Source organism: Amblyomma americanum, chromosome 11 (genome assembly GCF_052857255.1).
Source record: "Amblyomma americanum isolate KBUSLIRL-KWMA chromosome 11, ASM5285725v1, whole genome shotgun sequence".
Lineage (NCBI taxonomy): Eukaryota > Metazoa > Arthropoda > Arachnida > Ixodida > Ixodidae > Amblyomma > Amblyomma americanum.
In genome coordinates, this window is record NC_135507.1 from 125788480 (window position 1) to 125813733 (window position 25254).

The window sequence follows — 25254 nt, forward strand, 5'->3', positions numbered from 1 at the left end:
CCTAGGTAGAATTGTGCTTGTTTTAAGATTTACCGGTAAACTCACGCTTGTTTGTCGATGGTGGCGAGCTCAACTGAGTCAGTCTTTCGTTTCTCAACGGAGTGTGAATGAACGATTCTTCATTCAGGCTGTCATGTACAGAAGAATATCTACGCTGGCAGGGGACCCTCAGAAGAAAGCTGGCCTTGTCAGCTTGACTAGATCAGCTCGGTCTTCGTTTGTATATGCGGACATAGCTTGCGCACAGTAACTTTGATGCTTATTTACAGAGTCATTTTGACGAAAAATTTACACACTCCGCTAAACCGTTTTCAGAGATTGTATAAATTTGGTTTTCAGTTCAGTTTAACGCTGTTTGAAATGCCATTTCAAATTGCGTTAAAACGAAAACAAAAATGATTGGTGCTTGGTGGACGCGAACTTTCGAGATAATTTAAAATGAACAACATCGATGTTGGAGTTGTGTACAGTAGGTGGATGACAGCACCTGAAGCGCTGTTTTATGCATTCAGCACTGCAGGCAAGCAAGACTGTGAATGTGGCATGTGCAGAAAACATGCTAGTAACGTTCTCACTGCCGGATGAGCCGTAACTGCTAAAGGTGCCCCCGTTTTGAGTTCTTTTTTAATGCCCATAAATTTCAATGACCACTTTAGGTGCGAATATATTTTTAATCAATTCCGCAGGCGAGAACAATACGAGATTGCCTGCACTGTTTTCTCGGAGTTTCCGCGCCTCGCGGTGTCTATTCAAGCAGCGTATTGTATGTAAGCACACTGTGATAAATTTTTTTGTTCGGTTCCTACCATGTTTCCAGTCACAGCGCAGGGAAAGGGCAATAACGAAGTGCAGAGAGATGCTGAGTTGGAGTGAACCTTTATGTCATGCGGCCTTTTTCGTTGGTCGCTAATTACCATACATGCAGGCCTCTCATTGCAGGGTTGCACAAACCTCTTCTATTAGTGGTGTGTGCTCAGCAGTGGTTGCAAACAAACAGCGTTTTATCACGTCATTTATTTCGAGACAAAGGGTCGGTGCTTGGTAAGAGCTGCACTGGCACGGTACTGCAAGCGCTCCACTACACAGCGTGCAAACTTCCTGTCCCCATGTTCTCCGTGCATTGTTGGCGCCCAGTGACACCGCCTCTTCTCGCTAGTCAGCATGCAAGCATCCACACGACAGGGCTCCTAAGATGTATATTTTGCCTCTGTCAACAAAGCTCAGGCGTGCCGGCGAACCGCTCACGCAGAGGACCAAACGGCGTGATTCCGAGCTCTGAGACTACTTTACGGCGCCGCTGCAACCTGTCGACGGCTTCCTGAAAATCGCCAATAGCCCCTACCGCAAGCTGTGCACAGGCTTATATTGTAAACAGTGGTGTGCGCCATTTCCTTTCCCCAAAAACCAATTATTATTATTATTAACAACGCTGCGCCACTGGGCATTGACCAACCGTGAACCGTTCGAACGCGCTCTCAGAGTTCCTCTCCACACTGGGTACGCCCTCTCCACGGCGGCTTGTGGGTCCCACTTCACTCCAGTATGGGACTTCTGTAAAGAAGCAAGGAAACGAAGAAGCAGAAACAGCAGTTCCCCGGAAAGAAACGCCAAGTTTGGGTAAAGTGCGACAAAGCAGAAACAGACGGCAACAGAAACCTGGGCGCCCTTGGAGACACCAGAACGGCCCCAAAGAGAGCGGACAAAAGACCACCAACAGCACGGCGCCTTTAATTGGCAGCGACATAGGGCAGAGCCGCGCGGTCGGCTACAGACGGCGCTTGAGCTCTACACGCCCGCAAGCGGTCTGCTTCCCGAACACATGGAATAAATATTATGAAGCTGAAAAATCTTATACCTCACAAGTTCTCAAAGCCAAGCATTCTACACTGCCCAATATGCTACGCACAAACCCCCGTCAATTCCGGAAGTAGATCAATCCTAAATCGAGCGACACGATAACACTACGCGACGATGATAATAATCCAATCGCGGAGCAAGACGTTGCAGAAATCTTAAATTTAACCTTTAGCTCTGTTTTCACTCGCGAACCAGATGGTGACTTTCCTGATTTCCCTTCCTTTGATTTCACGTCCATGCCTGATATTACTTTTGACCCTAATGGTATTGTAAAACTTATAGACTCTTTGAAACTAACGTCATCTGCAGGTATCGACGGCATTAACGCAAAAATACTCAAAAATACAAAGCATACTACTAGCTTCATACTGTCCCATATTTTTCGCCAGTCTCTTTCATCAGGTGTCTTACCACATGACTGGAAAGTGGGCAAAGTCATTCCAGTCCCCAAAAAGGGTCCATCGTCTTCTCGTCATAATTACTGACCGATATCCATCACTAGCATTCCTTCAAAGTTAATGGAGCATGTAATATACTCGCATATTATGAAATTCCTAGTTTCAGTTAATTTTTTTCAGCTTGCTCAACATGGCTTTCTAAAAGGTTTATCGTGCGACACTCAGCTAGCATTGTTTGTTAACGACTAAAGCTCCAACCTCGACCTTAACATTACAGTTGACGCTCTGTTCCTTGATTTTGAAAAGGCCTTCGACAAAGTTCCTCATAAGCGGCTCTTTCTAAAACTTTCACGCCTAAATCTTAATTGCTTTGTTTTGGAATGGATTCGGAACTTCCTTACTAACCGACAGCAGTTTGTTTTAGCTAATAAGCGTACATCTTCTTATGCTTCTCTTCTGTCTGGGGTGCCACAAGGCACCATCCTAGGGCTCCTTCTCTTCCTTATTTATAGTAATGACTTACCAGCTAACTTGTGTTCTAACGTGCGCATGTTTGCAGACGACTGCGTTATTTACCGCCCAATAACCAACAGTAGTGACATCCAACTCCTACAATCCGACATTGACGGTAATAACCTGGTGTAACAAATGGCTAATGTCTTTAAACGCGAAAAAATCATCTCTCCTATCCTTTCATCGACCTCGCTCCCAACCTACTTCAAGCTACTCAATCTCCAATTCCGAAATCTCTGCTGTAAGGGAGTATACATACTTGGGTGTTCATTTAACCCGCGATCTCAATTGGTCATATCACGTAACGCAGGTTATTAACGATGCTAATCGTATTCTCGGCTATTTTCGCATAACCCTTCGCCTAGCTCCTCCATCAGCAAAGTTGTTAGCTTATTTAACATTCATCCGCCCCAAACTTGAATACGCATGCGCGGTTTGGGACCGTTATCAAGGTAACCTTTATAACTTACTGGAAGCAACACAAAACCGCGCAGCGAGATTCATCCACTCGGCTTATTCCTATCATGTAAGTGTCGCTGAACTAAAACGTAATGCTAATCTTACAAACTTGGCCGACCGCCGTACTGTTGCAAGACTATGCCTTTTTTCATAAATTTTACTATCACCCCATGATCAAGTCTATTATCAGCCCTGCCCACCGCATCTCGAGCCGCACGAACCACCCTCCCCCTGCCCGGACTAGTGCTCACCTGTCGTCATTTTTTGTCCGCACTGCAAAGGACTGGAATGACTTGCCCAACACCGTCGTACTTAACTCCGACCCATCATCATTCAGACAATCCATCGAATCAACTATGTGCCCTGAATTCCACTCCCTCATGTAAATACCCCTTAAATGGGGCCTTTGAGGTTGTAATAAATAAAAAAATAAATAAAGATGTCAAACACGGCTCAAGGGGGGAGGGGTGACGCGACCACGAAACCATGTGCACGTGCGGGAGAGAGAGAAAAAGTGCCTCGTGGACATTGAGGGTGAAAAAGCGTGTGGACGGGACCAGTGGGAAAAGAAGAGTGGTCGGAAGAAGGCGTGTGTAATGCTTCTTGAATATAGCCAATGTTTTTGTTATCGTTAAACAGTTTTGTCCCCATGTGATTCATCCGCTATTATTCGAACCCCAAAAGTTTAAAGTTCAATGTTGTAGCATTATCGCTAGACTTAAAAGATGCTACTATATACATTACAACTTCCCTGGGTATGTTCTGCTCACTTGTGCTCGGGGCTGCGGCTCCGCACAATGGCACCAGGAAAATCCTCATTGGGTGATGGGCAGCGACGTCACCACACCGAAGAATGCCCATAGGCTGCAACGTCGCCAGGCCGGGTTCGTCTGCGTGAAGCCTTCACCTGCCAACCGTGTGCGGGAAGAGCAACCTGGGTCTCACAGGCCTCACCAATCACTCCTGGGAAAGTTTCAATTGCTGTCAAATTGCCAACATGCAATGGAGTTCGGTGTCCCTCTGTGTGCTAACACTTACGATGGCCATTACCCGAATTTAATCGTTCTCTCTTTGTTTGTCCCAAGCCTGCTTCGTGGCAACTTGCCCGGATGTTTGTGTGTGTGCGTGCTTTAGAGGGAGAGCGATTATAGAATGGTAGGCTGTGAGGGTATTGACAGGGAAGATAAATACGTTTTCCCCGCCGGTCAATCGCGGCTGACGCCATTCAAAACCGCCCGGGCCCAACCCCTTGACCGTGTACGCTACGAGCGCACGCCGACCACGCGGGCCTTCCTCGGAGGGACCGAAGGAGCGACACTCTGGATGGCACGATGAGCATTTATTGCTACAACAATAACGCCAGCTAGCAACAAAATACGCTAAGGAATCGCGGTCGTTCGACTCTCCAGCAAGGTGACGAGCGAATGTTCGCCCACGCTAGGCCAGCGGCGGTACTCCGCGGGCGCACGGGACCAGATGTGGGAGAACGTTCTCCCCGACTAGGCCCCGCCCTGCTGGCGAAGAGCGGAGCGCCACGGCGACACGTCCGCCCGCGACGAGCGTCCCAGCTCAAGAGAGTGTGTCGTCAGTGTCGTCTTCCCCGCGCGCGCGCGCAGCATTCACGCCATCCGTGGCGCTCGTGTCGCTGCGACACCGGCGCCCTCCCTTGTTAGCTACGGTAACTAACTAGGGATAGTCACGGAGCGCGCCCTTCTTCGAGGCGAGGCAGCTACAGGGTGCATCGCGGGCAAGCTAACCAAGGGGGACGTCGTGAAGGGAAAGTCCTTACAAGGTGGAGCATTGAGAGACCATAACCGGGCAGAGTGGGTGAGAGAACAAACGCGGGTTAAATACATCCTAGTCGAAATCAAGAGGAAGAAATGGGCTTGGGCAGGGCATGTAATGCGAAGGCATGACAACCGCTGGTCCTTAAGGGTAACGGAGTGGATCCCAAGAGAAGGCTGGCGTAGCAGGGAACGGCAAGAGGTTAGGTGGGCGGACGGGATTAAGAAGTTTGCAGGCATAGAGTGGAAGGAGCTGGCAAAGGGTGGGGTTAATTAGAGAGGCACGGGAGAGGCATTTGCCCCGCAGTGGACGTAGCCAGACTGATGATGATGATGCATACACCTGGTAACCTGCCCACTCGTTTTTAAGTGAACTGCCCACGGCGGCAGGTGGCAGTTCAGTTAATCGCGAGAGATTGCTCACAAGCGTCACCAATGGCAGCACCTGGCATCGGCAGCAATGAAGCATCGAATAAACGCTGCTCCACGGCGCCGGGAGTAGCATGAGGGTTCCTAGAGACGTACGAACGGAATGTAGAGAATGACCAATTCCGCATATGCGGGCATTAAGCCGCTATCGCTTTGCGAACAACTTCCATCCGTGAGCAATGCATCCGAAAAGCGGAACCGAAGTGAAAAGTGAACGCACCCAGTTCGAATTTGGCCTAACTATGCAGATCGACCGACGTTTTTTTTTTTTCATTCCATTCAAACTGGCATTTCCCAGCGTGTCACGAAAGACGCTGGCTGTTCGATTTCCGCGAGCGCAAGCGATAAGGACTGTGTCTGTCTGTCGCTATCAAGCACCAAATGGGAAGCATACCGCTTGCCTATATCGCACAGCCAGCTGCTGCGTCGCTGCCTTGTCATCTTTTAAGCGGTAGCACACCGGCCTAAATGCTCTGTTCGTTCCTACGCGGAATGTTTGAGAGCACTGCAATCGCGGCACGCAAGCGGGAATGTCTCCTGGTTATTTTTGTATTTCGCGCCATCTGCAGTGAGCGAAAAAAAAGCGGATAGGTAATAGGTGGAAAGTTAGAAACTGTTCTATTGAACGTTTCGTAAATTAATCTCGACTAATTATTCAATTAAGCACAATACAAAAAATAGTGAGTTGCACCATACAACAGGCAGCAAGACGCATTTGGTCGCGTCGTCGTAGAGTGCCGCGGCATATTTTAAATCCTTGGCTAAAGTTAGCTGGAGCACCCTGCATATAGAAATATTTCTTTGAAGTGTTTCCGTCGATCGCATCGACCTGCCACAGAAGACCAATGAGTAACGCTTTTGACGATAGAAAATAAAAATTCAAGACTGCCGTCGGGTAATGTGCGGGTATATTGATTGTTACAGTGAAATCTTTCATTAATCGAAAAAATTGCGTTCATAAACGGTTTCCCGCTCAAAAATGCTTTTGTCCAGGGTTGTTGCGTATGATGCGTCCTTTCTATCGCGGATAGTGGGGAAAAATGTACCGAAGAAGTGCTGCCGATCGTGTTATGTATGCGTGTTCTGGAAGATAACAACGAAATGAGATCTTTTTTTTTTTGAGGGGGGAGGTGGGGGGTCTGACATTTGGACCTGATTTAAATTTGGGGTGCACATGTAATATTTTTTGCTGCTCTCACTTCTCTTTTTTTTTTTCATTCCACTGTCTCCACTCGGCAGGGCTAGTGGCGACATTTATCTAAGTCGACAAGCTTGTACGCATCCTCTTCATTTTCCGATAGCCACCCAATACTTGCTGTACTTAGTAGTAGTAGTAGTAGTGGTAGTAGTAGTAGTAGTAGTAGTAGTAGTAGTAGTAGTAGTAGTAGTAGTAGTAGTAGCAGTAGCAAGTATAGCAAATATTAGGTGGCTACTGCTGCCACTACTTTGTAGCTCTAGGTTCGAGCAAAGGGAGGTGAAACGCTAGCAATAATTCCAGGGAGAAAACCGTGCCTAAGCTGTACATTTCGGACGGCGTTGGGCCACGGCGTAAAGTAGAACACAGCCGCGATCCTTCACAATCGCAGGAGCGTGCCAATACAGTGCTCTGTCGATGGCTAGTGCCGGCACTGAATTGAAACTCCCTCGAAGCACGCCTATGTGGGCCTGAAAGCGTTGTCGCGATGGACTAGATAGATCGCTGGCAGGTGGGTTAGCCTACGTAGTCTATGGCTGCAGCGGAGGGAAAGTGCGGAGCCAGCTAGTGCACAGTCAGCGGGCTCTTTCCCTCGCACAGCAGAAAGGGAACGCATACGCTCGTCGTAAATCGGCAGACTCGCATCCTATCCTGGGAGGTGCGCAGCAGAGTCCGGGAGTGCCGGCATGCATGGCAAAGGCAAATGGAGCCAACGGCACGAAGACTGGAGCAAGCATCGCGCCGTGAAATCGAAAGGATCCTTAACCAGGCATGCTGTTCCTGCACCTTATGGCCTGGCATCCTTTTTCTTTATCTTGGTTGCTTCTTCGCTTATGCCCTCTTATCTGCGCCTGCTTGCATACGCGTCGTCATACACAGCGCGCCTGCTCCCACGCACGCCACATCTGTGCGCACGCTCGTTTTATAGCCTACGGGAAGCGCAAAACACGATGCCAGCGGCCCCGAGCGGCCGTTGCGTCGTTCCCCCCGCACACAAGCTGTTTCCGTATTACGTCGCCGTTCGCTGTGCTCGCTTCGTTTCTTGTCTTTGGTGCATCCCTTCGGCTTATCGCAGGCTGCATCGTTTTCCCTTTCCTTTTTCCCGTGCCAGCTTTGTTCCGCCTTTTCTTTCACTGCGGATCGCGATAGGGAGCGGTGCAATTCCTGCTATCGCAGCACCCCGCGACGACAGGAGAGGGAACTAACTGTATATGCTGTGCTCCGCGAAAACTGTGCATTGCTGTGGAAGACAGAGGGCGCCTGAGTCAACCAGGAATTAAATTAGAAAGCTCTTCGTGACCCGCCGCGGTGGCTCAGTGGTTAGGGCGCTCGACTACTGATCCGGGGTTCCCGGGTTCGAACCCGACCGCGGCGGCTGCGTTTTTATGGAGGAAAAACGCTAAGGCGCCCGTGTGCTGTGCGATGTCAGTGCACGTTAAAGATCCCCAGGGGGTCGAAATTGTTACGGAGCCCTCCACTACGGCACCTCTCTCTTCCTTTCTCCTTTCATTCCCTCCTTTACCCTTCCCTTACGGCGCGGTTCAGGTGTCCAACGATACATGAGACAGATACTGTGCCATTTCCTTTCCCCCAAAACCAATTATTATTATTAAAGCTCTTCGTAGTTGACTACCACCTTGAATGCGCTGTCCAGGAATCAGGACGGCAGAAGATAAGCTCGGATGAAGCAGGTCGCTAAACAAATATCTATGCATGGACAAAAATCCTTGCGAAGCTGGGCACCTGAGCGGGTGCAGGCAGGTTTTTCATTTAAACATGGGAGGTTTTATTTTCATCTTAGCAGTATATTTGTTGATAGTAACCAGCGATAAAAACGCGCGTTATGCGCGGATGTTCTGGTAGCAAAACGATCACCTTGGTAAATGCAGAAAGCTGGACAAGTAGACACTGGTTTAGGTTTCTGGCGTAAAAAACGAAACAACCAGCGAGGCAGAAAAAAAAACGGGCTCTATCCCTTTCCTCACGGCGCGGAACAGCTGTCGACCATCACCTCATCTTACTCCATCTTAGCGTCTTACTCATCTCTCATTTCATAACCTTTATGCCCTGAGGCAATAAACATCGCTTAAAAAAAAGGTGTCCACCGAGATGTGAGACAGGTACTGTGTCATTTCCTTTCTTTAGAAACCAATTTTCAGCCCTGGCTAGCCCTTTCTGACGATGATTTTTTTTTCCTTTGCAATCCACACATCTAATAACGTAAGCGTGTCGCAGACTGTCGTACCGTGGTTGCCGTTGCGGCCCTGGAAGGCTGATTATGCGGTATTTATGCTTGAGTGGAACAAACGTTAATTCGTGGTAACCGCTATCGTGCGCTTCATTTTTCTTCTTTTGTAGACTATTCCGTCGCACTTTCGGTAATAATGAGCCATGTCCTGTCGTCTCTGTCGCGACAAGAAAAATGCCTGACTTACTTTGTCAAGAATTTCTGCGTGACGGCAAGACTTTCTGCTGTCAATTCCAACTTTCATAGCTCCAGCAGTGCTGCATAGTTTTAGGGAGGCAAGGTGTCATAGAAGCACAGAAAGAGAGAGAGGGGGGGGGGGTCGCTCGTTTCGCCAGCGCGAGTACGGAAAGGAGGAGAAAAGTGCATCGCGGAAGTCATCATCGTTTCACGCCGACCAATCGGGAGGAGCGGAACGGCCGGAAGCGCGCCTTTCTCTTTCTGCTTCGTTAACCGGGGCGCTGTGCTGCTTGCTTTGCCTGCCCGGAATATCGGCTGAAGCAGTGAGGGAGAGCGAGCTTGGGAGGCGTCGTTTGCGGGCGCCGGTTTCTTACGTTATTCATTCCGCGTAGCGCTATTCCACCTGCGTGAGTTAGGGCGTACGGCGCGGCAAAAGTGAAATAAAGAGGCGAAATTTGGGCTTATAAATAAACGAATAAGAAAAGTTGGGCTGTCTAAACGTAAGAGAAATTGGCTCGTTGAAAGGAATGGAAGAGCGGGTAGTATCACCCACCCACCAGATCTACAAGACAGCCACAGTGCAAGTAACAAAATGACAGCAACTGTTATGCATGAAGAGTTGCACACGATATAGTTCTGTGCAGATGAGTTCTGTTCAGCTGCTAACGTCGAATAGGGAAAGGGTGACGAGTTGTCTTTCTCGCCTTCTATTTTTCATCTGGCTGTTTTTGATGCGATTCATCGAGTTCTCAGTAAGATCGAATCAGTACCACAGTTTTATGAGCAACAATGGTGTTCACTTCGCTTCATGTTCTTCATGGCCGATGCGGACTGAAATGCACACAAGGGCCTTGCAAATTGCAATGAGCGAATACATCGACTGTAGCCCGTGTGCCGTCCCTGTAAACCGTGCTTTGCCCCATCACTGGTATGTGTGCGGTGAAGCAGTATTGCAGAGTATGCGCAAAGCGGAAAAGCCATCGCACTGTGTAAGGAGGTGTTATGGGGAGTTTTAACGCCTTGAAGCTGCGCCTAGGCTATGAGTGACGTCGTAGCGTATTTCACCTTTGTATAAATGCTGCCGCCGCAGCCGCTGGTCGCTTTGACGAACGTTCGCTCAGAAGCCGAGCGCCATCACCGCTGAGGCAGTATGCGGATGTGGCTAGCGGTGTTTCTCTGCGTTCTCTTAAGATCGCTCTCACAAATCGCCAACGGGCTGTTCTCTTCGCGCTTTGGCAGAGGAAATGAAAGCGATTGCAAGACTATCAACTGAGGTTTTCGTTAGCATCTTTCGGTCACCGACCATGCTTATAATCGCCGCCTCCTTCCTTGCTCTCAGTATGGGCCAAAATTCGGACAGTTTGAATTGGCGAATCCATTACACGTCTACATTTTAGCTTTTCCGCGTGCGTACGTTTTTCTTGATCCGCACAAGCTCACGTGACAATAAGGAGAGGCGTCGCTCCTATTTACACAAGGCAATTCTTCAACTTTCTTTGTCGGAACAAATTAGAGTGAATTCACCTTCTCATAGAAATTTTTTCGTTAAGGGCAAGAGTGAGTGAGTGTTAGTTAGTTAGTTGTCAGTTCATGTTATTGCCGCATATATACACAGCTGCAAGGAATTCTTGCGTACTGTGCTGTGTTATTTCGCCGGGCGTACATAACGAACGTTGTCAAAAGACGCGTGTCGAGGAGAAGCGGTGGACTTGAGGCGACATTTCCTGCGCTTTCTCTCAGCTCTCATTCCTGAATATAAAATTTTCTTATTAGTGAAAATATGGGCGCGTCACGCTTTCCAGCATTGACGAAGCCTACAATCGAGAGAAGTCTGTCGCCCGTTCAGGCCGGGCATCGAAGTGGGAATGCCATCGCAGCTGATACAACACCAAGCTGTTCGTGTGTGTGTCCGTGAAGAGTAAGAAAGAATGAGGTGTGTAATTCCTACCTTGTTTCCCTTTCTTTCTCCCTGACGCAGGCCCCATCCACCACGCACCAGCGCAGATACCCCAGTTTCCGCCCGTGTTTCCGCACTTCCCGGGACTCGGAGGAAGGTGAGAGCCTGCTCTTTTGCCTGCCTGTTCCTCGCCAGAAGTTGAGATGTTCTGGTCTCACTTTTCGGCACAATTCTTATTTTTATTTCATCACGAAATTCCGCTTCCGGTGCTTTCTCAATGGGCGAACGTTCGCAACTGACGTCGTGTGCCCGATCGGCGTTTCTCATGCCTGCTTAAAACCGAGTAAAAAAATTCGTCGGTTGCGCACACACTCGCTGCTTGTGTGTTCAGGCTGTTTCACCTAAGACTACCAAAATTTTAAAAATAGGATTTGTGAGTTCGAAGAGCGCTTTTTTCGGCATGGCATTGTCAGCGGTGTGGTATCTTCAAATACTGCTAAGGCGTGCTAGTTAGCAGATTGGCTAACTATATTCAATAGTTAACTTTCTAATTATTACCGTTAGGCTAATTATATAATTGAGAGGTGTGTAGCCAGCCGTAAGCAGTATAGATATCAGTTTTCAAAATTTCGCGGTTACCTTTGGCGTTGGGGCCCAACAAATTTGCGCTCCCCCATTGCAAAATACATCCGCTTTCGAGAAGCTTGCAGGCAAAGCAACATCTCCAGTGCACGTTAATCGTCGAAATAGGTCAAATTTGTTGGTCCACAGCGCCGATAATAACGGCGTTTTCGAAATTTTAACAACTTATATGCATATTGGGCCCTTTTTAAGTATTTCGGGTCCTGTGGTTTTCATTCTGTATATAAATGATCTGGTTAATATAAGGTCAGAAAATAAATTTATTCTTTATGATGATGACACCAGTATATTTGTTGCCTCTTCAAATGTCAGTGACGCAGTTGTAAAAGCAAACGATGTCTTCCGAGCGTTATATATCTGGACGAGAAATTACCACCTCAAGGTTAATGCTACAAAAACAAAAGCCATAAATTTTCAACCTAGAGGTAAACAGGCCGCTATGATTACTGACCTAATATTTAAATCTTCGAAGATTGAAATTATGCAGTGCGTTAAAGTTCTTGGAGTGCATTTTTCCGAACACTTTCACTGGGATGGCCATGTAAATTTTGTGTGGAGCAGACTGCGCAGTACGACAGGGATAGTAAATCGAAACAGGTGTCTGTTACCTGAGAGCGTGAAGTTAATCTTATGTAGGTCTCTGTTCGCATCCTACCTAAATTATTCATTTCTAGTATGGGGCACAACCACAGACGGTAATCTAAACAAGTTACTAACGACACAAAACAAATTTCTACGCGTTATTGCTAACGTGCCATACCTGCAATCTACCTCTCAGCTTTTTAAACAGTTCAATATACTGAGAGTTAGTGAGCTATATAGGTTTAGGTTATCACGAGAATATTATATTAGTCAAGAGCGCGGAAGCAATACCCTTACCGGCATTGTCGGACTACGCTTAACCGATTCAGGATACACCACCAGATCTGCCCCATTTCGGAAATTATCTACCTGCCGGACTAATTACCGTCGACAAATGCTGCATTATCTGTTACCACGTATGTTAATCGACTTTTTAAATCAAGGTATCGACACTTCTAAACTGCAACTTTCTGATCTCATTGCCATGTTCCAACCGTTGAATCCTACTCTTTTATTTTGTGTATCATGTGATATGCGCCCAATTGATGCAGTGTGATGTAGTTTATTCTGATAAGCTGAATGTTTGTACCACTTGCTGCGGTTTCATTTTTATTGCTGTATATTTTGCTTTATATAGAATGATTTAGCTGCGTCCTAGGACATTAACTTTTCTGCTGTTCTCGCTGCTGCCACTGCCTGGTAAGTGGGGCCAAGGCCAACTCAAGCCGTGCTTGAACGGCTTTTCCCTTGGCTTCTTTTTTCACTGTGTAGCGAGAAAAAAAAAGAATCACTGACTCACTAAATATTACTCACGCTAGGCTACACGCCTCTCAGTAATAAAAAAGCCTAACGGTAAAAATTAGAAAGTTAACTATTGAATGTTAGTTAACCAGTCTGCTATGTTAGCACCTCTTAGCTGTATTCTGATATGCTACACCGCTGACAATGCTATGCCGAACAAAGCGCTCTTAAAAATAAAAAAGCCTATGCTTAAGATTACAGATCATCTCAAGTGTAACATCCAGCATATGGGTGTGTTCAGGTAAGGACGGTACTTGAAATCGCATCGCCATTTTTTGGTTTTCGATTACATTTTTATGCGTAGTGAACAAATGCCTTGACACAAGGGAATTGAACTTGGTTTTGCAAGAAGCGCTGCGGTTTTCTTGGAAAAATATCGTATATCACAACAGGTGGGAAACGTCGCTTTTGCGATTTCGCAAAATAAGAAGTTGGGATCTTCGCAGAAAAAAAGAAAAAACTAAAATTTTATGGAAGATGAATATTTTTGTAGTAAATATATGCGAACTGTTCTGTTGGCAGCAGTGCAACAGTATTTTTTCCCCTTATAATTTGGCAGAACAAGAATCGCAAAGTGTAAGAAAAGTATAAACAGCGCTAATTTTTACACAAACCACACAGAAAGACCAGACAGGACGGTTTTTATAAAATAAGCGCTGGTTTTACTTTTGTTACATAATGTTACACCAACTCGCCCAGCAAGAGGTACTGTTAAAGAATCGCAAACATCGTTCAGAAAGTTATACGTGCGAGAAGGGCACTTGTCAGGACAATAATGAGACAGTGAATGAGAACTTGGGGCTGGATTTTTGTTTCAATATTTATCAATGCTTTCTACTACCGCCAGAATAAATTCGTACTTCCAGACGGGTAAGCTTTTTTTTCATGGTGTTGAAATCTGAAATTCAAAAATTTTGGAAATTGGTCAATTCTGACAAGGATTAAAAAAAAACATCATCACTGATTTTCTTTAGTGTCTGGAAATTCTAGGCCATCACTAGACTGTTGCATTATATTGTTTCAAGCAGTTAAAATATATGCCGTAATGCAGATCATATTTCGTCCAGTTAGCGTTGCTGGATGTTGTGCGCTGAAAAAGTAGCGGTGTGACGATTCGTGCACATGCACCGGTGCCACGGCGAGCCGGTCAGTGACTTTTCCTGGAGACGGTTGGCCGCGCCGTCCTGGCGTCGGGTCGCAGCGGAGAGACATGACCATATTTGGTTGTGGCGGAGAAGCATGACCATATATGGTAACCGTCGACGGCCCTGTCGAACGACGCTTGAGTTTCCCCGTCATTATGCACCCCTCGAGAGCCACGGGGGAGTGGACAAAGGCGCGGCCACGGCTGAAGAAAGAAGCAAAGGCTTTAAAAGCGGAAGCCGACGGGAGGAAGGAACAGAGCGATCGGGGCGAGTGGACGTGAGGGCCGGAGACGGAGCGAGGCAGAAGACTGGGGCTGCGCATTGACCTGAGCCCGGGGTCTAGCCGTCGCTAACGTTCGACCTTCGCCAACGCGCCTCCACGCCTGGCAGCTCCTCCAACGACCAGCCGAGAACGAGGGCAGCACAGCCACGAGGAACTCCCAGCCCGGCCGCTGCAGACAACCAGCCATTCATCGAGCCCGTGCCACACCACGCTGACTCAGCCCCGGCGACGACGAGCCCAGCTTCTGTCCCGTAAGCGGCATCGAGCCAGATGCTTTAATTAAATCACTTCAAAATCATTTTTGAGTCTGTGCATCAATCTCTTCATGCCCAGTGTGGACCCAGGGCCATTTTAAGAAACTGGTTCATCACATTGGTGTCAGAAGTGGGGTCCACACTTAAATCATTGGGCAAAAGCTGGACTGCACCCCCGGCGAGAGGAGCTTGAGGCACTGACTATATTTGGTATAATATGGAAGAAGCCCACTCGAGTGCACAGCCCTTTGGGGCAAGCGTACTTGCATTAGCAAACTTGGTGGAGAGATTCACTGGCGACGGTCAGGGGCCGTCTATTGTTCAATTTTTTGACATGTTGGAGCAGGTGTGCAAAATGGGCGGGTTAACGGATGCACAACAGCTGGGAATGGCGAAATGCCGCATGTCAGGGGCAGCACATGATTTTGCCTGGAGAGATGAGGGAGTCAGGAACGCGGGCACGTTGGCTGAATTTAAAAAGCTAGCGTTTAAATATTTTGACAGGGAACCTTCTAGCGTAAAGCTCAGGCGGTTCCTCGACGCTCGGCAGAAGCCGGGGGAAGACGCACGCGCGTTTGCCTCCCGCCTTCGCTTCGTTGGGAACGAAACCCTAGCTCGAGAACCGGGGCCTGATAGTTCGAAGCAAAAGCACGCCAGAGAGCTGCTTCTGGAGCAGATGACGTCCCAGTTCATCACTGGCTTGAGGGATCCGGTGCGCAGGTTTGTTCTGTCCAAGGCCCCGTCTACTTTTGAAGGAGCGGTAGAGGCAGCTGTAGACGAGGAGCGTAATGAGTTGCTTGTCTCCAGTGAGGAGAAGGTGCGGCTTGTAACAGAGCCAAAAAGTGCAAGCGCCGACGCGAATGTTACTCAGTTGACCGATAGGCTAGACCGGCTGGAGGCGCTCCTCGCGGAAGGCCTACAGTTAAATAACAGGGGCAATTTCCGGAACCATGAAAGGAGGCAGGTTCGCTGCTATGCTTGCAGAAGGTACGGACACGTTGCCAGATACTGTCCCGAGCTAAACCGCGAATCTGGTACGCCAAATGGGCAGCAGCGCGCGCTGACCAACACGGGGATGGAACAAAGATATATTGTGCCAAAAAACGCGTAGAGCCCCCCGCAGCCGAGCCGGTTGGGGGGGAGAGCAGTAATAGCTGGGCTATTGTAAGCGTTTTTGGAGAATCCTGCCCGATTGCCAAATTCGTGGTAAACGGGGTCACTTGCAATCTGTTGGTTGACACTGGCTCCCGGATAACGCTCCTTAAGCAAAAGTTTTTTGATCTGCTGACAAGGAAGGGAGACAGACAGGTGCATGAGGCCCGAGAATCTCCGGAAGTAAGATTCGTGGGCATCACAGGAGCTGACCTCGACACGGGAGGACTGTACCTTTTGCGCTTCACAATCGGGAACGAAAGTTTTGACCATCCCAGCTACATTTGTTCCGATGCTGTGTCGTTGCCGGATGGTATATCGGGCCTCGTAGGTCAGGACCTGTTACGGCAGCATGGCATCGATCTCATATTAAGCCAGAACTGCCTTTCCTGTCGCGGGGCTTTGGTCCCATTAGCAAATCGAGAGGCCGAGTACGTTGCACGAGTGGACTATGGGGAACAGAGCGCGAAACAGGGCTCGCTAACACACGCGGGCGTTAGTGTTAGGGCAACGAGAGAAACAGTGGTGCCGCCTCGGTCAGAGATAATCTGTGTGGGAGCGATGTCAGCTCAGATTGATGAGGGACACATAGGAGCCGTTGAACCTATAGAGGGGCTCGCAATAGGACTGAGTGTGGCGGGCTGTTTGGTCACGGTTGACTCAAAGAAAAGGGTTCCCGTCCGCTTATGTAACTACTCGCAACAAGAGCTTCACCTGCCGAAAAACAAAAACATAGCTACATTCTGCACGGCTGAGGTAGATGAGCAGGGTACCCCGATTTGCACTACGGGCCTCGTCAATGAAAGGAAAGGAAAAGAAGGGAACCTGCAGTTTGACCTCTCTCACATCGACTGCAAAGAGCGAGGAAGAGTTGAGGGTCTCCTACAGCGCTACTCGGATGTGTTCGCTGCATCTAAGCTAGACCTGGGAAAGTGCAGAGTGATTAAACACCGCATAACGACTGGCGACTCGCCACCAGTGTACCAACGGGCCTATAGAATTCCCTACTCACAAAGAGAGGAAACGGATAGGCAGGTCCAAGAGCTAATCGACAAAGGCATTGTTGAGCATTCCAAGTCGCCGTGGGGGGCACCGGCACTTCTAGTTGAGAAACCCGATGGTTCATTTCGACTGGTAATAGACTACCGGCGATTGAATTCCATTACAAGGATAGATCCCTACCCGCTGCCACAGGTGCAGGAAACCCTCGCGCAGCTTGGGTCAGCCAAGTATTTTACAGTTGTCGACCTCGCATCGGGGTTCTGGCAGATCGAAATGGATCCAAACGATGTCGACAAAACCGCATTTAACACCCCGTCTGGCCACTTTCAGCGGAGACGCATGCCGATGGGACTGGTTAACAGCCCTGCAGTCTGGCAGAGAACTGCGGACGTAATCTTGGCCGGTTTGCTGGGAAAGAGGTGCTTCGTCTACATGGACGATATAATAATTTACAGCAGCACCTTTGCCGAACATTTGGAGGCCATTGAGGAAGTGCTGGTCAGATTGCGAGCTGCTGGCTTAAAATTGAAACCTTCAAAGTGCCAACTTCTACAGCGGCAGGTCAAATACCTTGGACATATCGTTTCCGCAGACGGCGTAGAACCTGAAGCGGGAAAGTTAAGTAGCGTCCGCGACTTCCCTAGACCAACTGGAGTTCGAGGCGTTCGCGAGTTTCTTGGCTTAGTCGGATACTACCGAAGGCATGTGCGAGATTTCGCCCGTATCGCAAAGCCACTGACTGCACTAACAGCAAAAAACATAGAGTTCGTATGGTCGGAGGAGGCAGAGGTGGCGTTCGAAGAACTAAAGGAAAAATTAATAACCGCTCCCTTGCTACGATATCCAAACTTCAGCCAGCCTTTCATTGTAGCGACTGACGCCTCGAAGTTTGCAGCGGGTGCAGTGCTGTCTCAGAATTTTGACGGCAAGGAGCACCCTATCGCGTTCGCGAGCCGGCAATTCAGTCCAGTCGAGCAGCGGTACAGTGCCACTGAGCGGGAGTGCCTTGCATTGGTTTGGGCCGTGCGGCACTTTCGGTGCTACCTCTATGGCCACAGATTCAGGCTAGTGACCGACTGCCAACCCCTTAAGTGGCTTCTAAACGTGAAGGATCCGAGCTCGCGCCTCGCGCGCTGGAATCTGCAACTTCAGGAATACGATTTCGAGATAGAACACAAGCCAGGCAAGGCGCACACTAACGCGGACGCATTAAGTCGAGCTAACCTGGTACGCACCGTGAATGAGTTTTGTCCGGCCATAGATACAAACGATCTCCGCACCGAGCAGCGAAAGGACAAAGGGCTAGAGAAAACATTTCATGCCATTTCTGGGGGGATCGCCCGGGATCCCGACAATTGTTACTTTGTTGACAACGAAGGAACCCTACGAAAGCGCACCCGGCCTACGCGGTCAGGAAGGAAGGCTAGCCAGGTGTGGGAAAGAGTGGTGGTACCAAAGTCAATGGTGCCGCACGTCTTGAGGGTTTTTCACGATGCCCCATACGCGGGCCATTTTGGAGTAATGAAGATGCAAAGGAGGTTGGAGCGCTACTACTATTGGCAGGGCATGCGTTCAGATGTTAAAGAGTACTGCGCTAACTGCCGTTCTTGCCTGGAAAGAAAAACTCCGAAAAACCGCAGGCCGGCCCCCCTTCAGGAATTCGAGGAAGTCTCGACGCCTTTTGAGAGGGTTGGCATGGATATCCTAGGCCCACTTCCGACTACGACAACAGGAAACAAATATGTACTGGTGTGCGTTGACCACCTAACGAAGTATGCTGAGATAACAGCACTGCCCGACCAAAAAGCAGAAACTGTGGCACGTGCCTTTGTAGAAACAGTGGTTCTGCGGCACGGCGTTCCGCGGCAGTTGTTAACGGATCAAGGGTCAAACTTTGTGTCGAGGTTGATGAAAGATGTGTATAACCTTCTGGGAATTGACAAAAGACAGACCACCCCTTACCACCCGGCTTGTAACGGTGCTGTGGAGAGGCTTAATCAAACAGCAAGCAAACTGCTATCCCATTATGTTTCGCGAGACCAACAGGATTGGGACCTCTGGATACCGTTTGCTGTTTTTTCTTACAACACGGCGGTGCACGAGAGCTCCGGAGACTCCCCTTTCTACCTCTTGTACGGTCGCGACCCAGACACACCGAATGCGGTGGTTGATGGACAGAGACGGGTGCCATACGGGTCAGTAGATGATTATCGAGCCGAACTGACGTCTCGATTGCAAGTGGCCCATGACGTAACAGCCGAAGCATTACGGGAAGCAGCCGACAAAAGAAAAAGGCGGTTCGACACTAGGGCTAGGGCGGTTCCTTTCAGGGTGGGAGACCGCGTATACCTTGAGTGTGTGCAGGTCAAGGCAGGGCTTGCCCGTAAGTTAACGCCCAAATGGAAAGGACCTTACCGCATAGTAGAGCAGCTATCGCCGGTTAATTTTCGGATTCGGGAGATCGCAGGGGCCTCAACCGCTGTGGTCCATGCTAACCGGTTAAAGCAAGCACCAACATGCTCGCCTCTTTCTGAAACGGCTGCCTCAAGGGAACAGGAGGGGGAGGATAACCTTCGCACGGAGCCCGCCATTGTAAATAACCCTGCATTGCAGAAAAGCGGTCAGAGCGGCCAGCACAAAAATTTCAGTCCATGTGATGAACTGGAACACTTCATGCAGTCGCAGCTCGGAGGCGCCCTTCTCGAGGAGGAGGCATTCCAATCTGGCAGACGTATTCCAGCCGCTAGGTACTACCTCCGTAAACGAGTAGTGGACAGGGAGGTACCTCGCTAAGACTACATTTCCTTCTTTTGTACATTACAAGTGCGCTTCGTTTAGTTTCATTTTTTGTTCGTTCTCTTGTTTGAGATGTTGTACATACTGTTAATTATGGTCTTATATTGTGCACTCGAGTGGTATCTACGGTGAAGAATTGTGCTGAAACTCCGCTCTGGCTCGGTGCTCGTGGGGAAGAAAGGAGCGACTTGTGCGGGATACTGGCCCGAACAGCGCGGCGTGTGTGTGTGCGCGTGTGTGTGTATGACGAATTCCTAATGTTCAATGAACATTCCTTTTAAGAAGGAGCGGATGTGACGATTCGTGCACATGCACCGGTGCCACGGCGAGCCGGTCAGTGACTTTTCCTGGAGACGGTTGGCCGCGCCGTCCTGGCGTAGGGTCGCAGCGGAGAGACATGACCATATTTGGTTGTGGCGGAGAAACATGACCATATATGGTAACCGTCGACGGCCCTGTCGAACGACGCTTGAGTGTCCCCGTCATTATGCACCCCTCGAGAGCCACGGGGGAGTGGACAAAGGCGCGGCCACGGCTGAAGAAAGAAGCAAAGGCTTTAAAAGCGGAGGCCGACGGGAGGAAGGGGGAGAGCGATCGGGGCGAGTGGACGAGAGGGCCGGAGACGGAGCGAGGCAGAAGACTGGGGCTGCGCATTGACCTGAGCCCGGGGTCTAGCCGTCGCTAACGTTCGACCTTCGCCAACGCGCCTCCACGCCTGGCAGCTCATCCAACGACCAGCCGAGAACGAGGGCAGCACAGCCACGAGGAACTCCCAGCCCGGCCGCTGCAGACAACCAGCCATTCATCGAGCCCGTGCCACACCACGCTGACTCAGCCCCGGCGACGACGAGCCCAGCTTCTGTCCCGTAAGCGGCATCGAGCCAGATGCTGTAATTAAATCACTTCAAAATCATTTTTGAGTCTGTGCATCAATCTCCTCATGCCCAGTGTGGACCCAGGGCCATTTTAAGAAACTGGTTCATCACAGCGGTAACGAATCAGACTTCTGAGTGCATGTGGATGCACTTTAGATACCACAATGGCACAATCTCAGAAAATTCCTCAGAAGCACGTTTCTGCTTGTTATTCCTGTTTTTAATTCGTTCAAATTTAACAAGTCCCCCATTTCGCGTACTTTCTTCAGTACTCGCTAATGGCAGCAGAAAGAAAGGAGCATTGTGTCTTGCCTAGCAAGAATATTCTAATTTTTTAGTGTGTATTTATTTTTTGTATTGTGTAATAATTATTTCTTTATTAATTGCTATTGTACGCGATTTTTATGTCATCGCTGACTGCGCTTAAAAAATAGTGTACATGCTTTTTAAGATGCCGAAATTCTCGAATGTAGATATAACAATGCTTAGTTTGAAAAAAATACAAAAAATGGTCAGTTCATTTAGCCTGAGGCTCAAGCCGGAGTGGGCTCGAGTATTAATAAAGTATTGATTGGTGTATCGAGTTTCTTTCTCTACACAGGGCACTTACAGCGCATGTTAGCCTACTAACGCTCTCATAATTTATGTATACAGTGTTTTTGAGTTATGGCGATCCTACTTTGCAAAGGCTGTCGACTTTGTCCCACTGAAACGTGCCACTCATAGTGCTGTGTTCAAGTAACCACGTTCAACGTTACAAGAGAAAAGGCTCAACCGCACTTTTCAGCGATTGAAGAGCAGTAGCTTAAGTCCACTCTCGTAGGTTCTAAACCGCAAAATCCAGCTGTGAACTGCTCTGCTGCGGCGTTCTTATTTCATTTAGACCAGTGCGTTCGCCTAGAAAAATAGAGAGCATCGCTGGCTTGGGCTGAAATTCCGCTATTAGCGAGCACACACCGTCGGTTCTGCCGCCAGGCGCTCTGCATATGTCTACTTTGTGTTACCGCTCGGGTCTGGACATGTTAAGCTTCATAGAAACTGCTTGAGCTTGTTAGGTGTGGGGCTCCAACCCCATGGCAGGCCACCGGTGTTGGGAGATTACGCGTCGATCCCACTGCTGCCACCAGTTGGTATAGATGGGCCCTGGTTCGCCTGGACAGTCTCTCGCTAAGGTCCACGGGTTCCTGATCGGGAGACTGCTGTTAAGGGGTGACGAAGAGACGAGATGGGAGAAGAGACTGAAGGGGTTCATTTACGTTTTTACATAGTGCAATAGAGAATCGGGAGCTGGCTGATCACCTGCCAGATCGCTGCTTAAATAGGGTCCCCAGGTCCCTAGTTGGGGGATTTAGTTTATTAAAAATGCGTCCAATCACTGTGACGTCGATCACGTGTCCAGTCTTTAGGGTCCACCTTGCCGGACGTCCCCAACAACACACTCTCGCCACTTCTTTCAAGTTATGGTCCGCGCTGTCCAGGCAGCAGTGATGAATAGCCCCACCCAAGCAGCGTCGAAGGTCAGCCACCTGCACTTCACATCGGTAGCGTGGGAACGAAAGGCTGCCACTGCACTTTGCAGACGGTTCCACGTATAAGGAAAAGCACTTAGTCTAAGACGAGGTTGTTTTCGAAGCACGAGGATTCCGGCGTCGTTGGATTAGTCAAACACGGCCGCATTTGCCACGGCTCATTTGCAGCACCGCGCCGCTCGCCGCTTACCGCCCCCCGCCGTCCCCTCCGGGAGAAGGACGTCGTTATGTCCCGGGTGGGTCCGGCGTTGAAAACAAACGACAGGTTCTCCAAAGCCGTTCTCAGGCAGCGAAGGGCCGTTTCACCCCGTAAACAGCAGGGGGGGAGGGGGGGGGGGGGAACAAGGTGCCTTGTAGACGCCATCACCTGCATTCGTGGCGCCGCAACCATGTCGACGGCCCTTTGAAGCCGCTGTCGATTGATGCTTCTCAGTGGCTTGAATATTTTTGGCATGTTGCCGTCTCCAAACGTAGCAAGCTTCATTCTGTTATGGGCCTGTCACACTAGGCCAACAGTCGGCCGATTCGGTCTGCCAAAGCCATGTCTTCGTGATGTCTGGCTCTATGTCACACTGCGCCGACGAAAACAGTCGGCCGACTGTCGGCGTCGGCGCCATGTCTCCCACAAGACGGCAGTTGGCCGATGGTCCGCCAACTCCCATGTCACACTAGCGAGACAGCGTGCGAGACCTCCCGCCGACTTGGCCCTTTCTCGTTCTCACTCTTTTGTCATTTCCTGCTATGCGAAATTCATGGGTCGTGACGCTTCATTTTTAACTTTTTAAAATAAATCCCACCATAGTAAAACAAACTTAACAATCGTGATTATGAACCTAGGTTGAGGGCAGCCCAGTACTGAGCGGCACTTATTGCTGGGTCAGAAAGGCATGGCTCGAAAAATAAATTTAGTAGCTCGCGGGTAAACAGGACGGGAGAGATTATTTAAGGCAAAAATAATAAAAAGAAAATAATTCCGGGCACGCGGATTCGAACTCTGAACCTCTGGAATGCGAAGCTACTGCCATACCCGCGACGCCATGGAGAAGAGTAATTTTCCTCCTTCAGAGGTGCTGATAAGAAGCACTCCGCAGTGTTACACTCTGGACAGAAGTAACGCAGGCGACCCATATGCGAAAACTCGGCCGGCGCGATGCACCGGTCGCTGCTTGCGCATTGCAGCCCCACTGCAAGCAGGGACACACGGAGCAGCAAGCATCGTTGCGCCGCTCGACTCGAGCACTCGAGCTCAAAGGGTACGCTTTGCCACCCGCAGCGGTCTGATTACTGCTTGGCTTGGTGTTGAAGTTCGGACCAGGAAAGACAAAATAGCCGTATTATCAGGAAGACCGCCTGCTATACACGAGCAGCGACAAAGCATGCTTGCGCTAGTAGCGAGCTTTCGGCAACGGCACCGCCCGCGGTCCCGCCAGGCGACGAACTGTGCTGCTGACTGGCGCAGCGGACTCCGCTTCGCAAGTAGCTATATCGCTTCACTGTTAACAGTATAATCGCACCATGAACTGAAATTATGGTCAATTTCCGCGACACCTTCGGCTGCGGAGCTAGCGGACCGCTGCGGGCGACAGGCGAGCCGGACCACAACGGCGGGCCAGCGGCAGCTTGCGGGGCGATTCTGGCGAGAAGTATTGCTCTTATCAAAGTTGTTGCTTTTACCAGCAACTCGGTGTTGATCAACGATCCTCAGAAATGATACATTTGTCACATTTTTCAGTCTCAGCGTTTATTGCTTACGTCAAAAACAATCTTAAGCTGATTCTTATTACGGCGGCGGACGGGATCCATGCTGGCCTGCCGGCGAGCAGGCTCGGTTTACTTCACGTTCGCACAAGAAAAAAAAACGAAACAGCCACGCTATCAGAAAGGCTGCATGCTATATTCGAGCAACGGTACCATGCCTGCGCAACAGCCGCGCTTTCGGCAACGACGACGCCTGCGGGAGCGCCAGGGCGACGAACTGCGCTGCTTCCCGGCTGCCGTACTCGTCGCTAAGCCTAGCTGGTTTCGCATCGATGCCGCAGCTCAGGCGCTTTGGAACAAGCCTGCGCCGTAATAACGAAACTTCTCTAGTCACCCCTTTACTGCCAACCTGTCCCATAATAAAATAAAGTTATGCACGATTTCCGCGACGCCTTCAGCAGCGGATCTAGCAGACGTCAGGCGAGCCTCACGAAGCAGCAGTAGCAGCAGCAGGCGGCTATAGGATGAAATTTGCTTGTATCGTAGTTATCACTTCAACCAGCACCTTGGCATTGGCCAACGATACTCAGTAATGATACCTTTTTGGACATTCATCTATCCCAGAGCTTGTTATGAACATAAACAAACAGTACTATAGCGAAATCGTGTTCGTGTCTCGTGAATGTTTTTGCTCGGCGACCGATCTCGCGACGACACGGTCGGCAGACCGGTTTTGTTGGCGTCGCGGGCGTCAAAGCATGTCACACTACGGAGACATCTGGTCGTCGGACGAGTTGGTGTCGTTGTCGGCCTAGTGTGACAGCTTGGTCTGCCACAGACAATGTCTGCCGACCGGGTTGGCCGATCTTTGGTGTCTTTGTCGGGTCGGCGTCGGCGGCGTGTCGGGCTAGTTTGACAGGGCCCTTAAGCACCAGTTTGCTCCAAGATGGTCTTTGTGTCCCCAAAATACATCTGAGCGCAATGAGAAATGGGCAAGAGCGTTAAGGCCACATCGGGTCTTCAAGCACGCACTACCCAGTAAACAGAGGCGCCTTTGGTCTCTATTGAAACGCGGTCAAGAATTCAGCCCGTGAAACTGTATTCAGAGCTAAAGAATTGTCGCTGCTAAGGCTACGAGTACCTTATGGCATCGCGGGAACTGAAATGTATAAAATCCTGCAGATTGAGCAAATTAGTGAAATTACGCGTGTATGCAACCCTTTTATTTTCGGGGCTACTCGCAGACATCACAGTTCAGAACGGCGAGCGGGAAGACCGTCCTGATCTTGTTTTTTTTTGTGTGCGTGTGTGTGTGTGTGTGTGTGTGTGTGTGTGTGTGTGTGTGTGTGTGTGTGTGTGTGTGTGTGTGTGTGTGTGTGTGCACGTGCGTGGGTGCTCGTGCGTGGTGCGTGCGTGTGGTTGTGCGGTGCGTGTGTGTGTGTGTGTGTGTGCGTGCTTGTGTGTGTGTGTGTGCGCGCGCGTGTGTGTGTGCGTGCGTGCGTGTGCGGGTGTGTGTGTCTGTGCGTGTGTGCACGTGG

General features: G+C 49.6%; 1 protein-coding gene across 1 annotated transcript in view; it reads left to right on the plus strand.

Moving 5' to 3' along the window:
- LOC144110660 (tyrosine-protein kinase transmembrane receptor Ror-like) overlaps window positions 1-25254 on the plus strand; it is a 268501-nt gene that overhangs the window by 167693 nt on the left and 75554 nt on the right. Inside the window, exon 5 of the mRNA XM_077643717.1 lies at window positions 11039-11114. Coding sequence (XP_077499843.1) covers window positions 11039-11114 — 76 coding nt within the window. The remainder of the gene's footprint in view (window positions 1-11038; window positions 11115-25254) is intronic.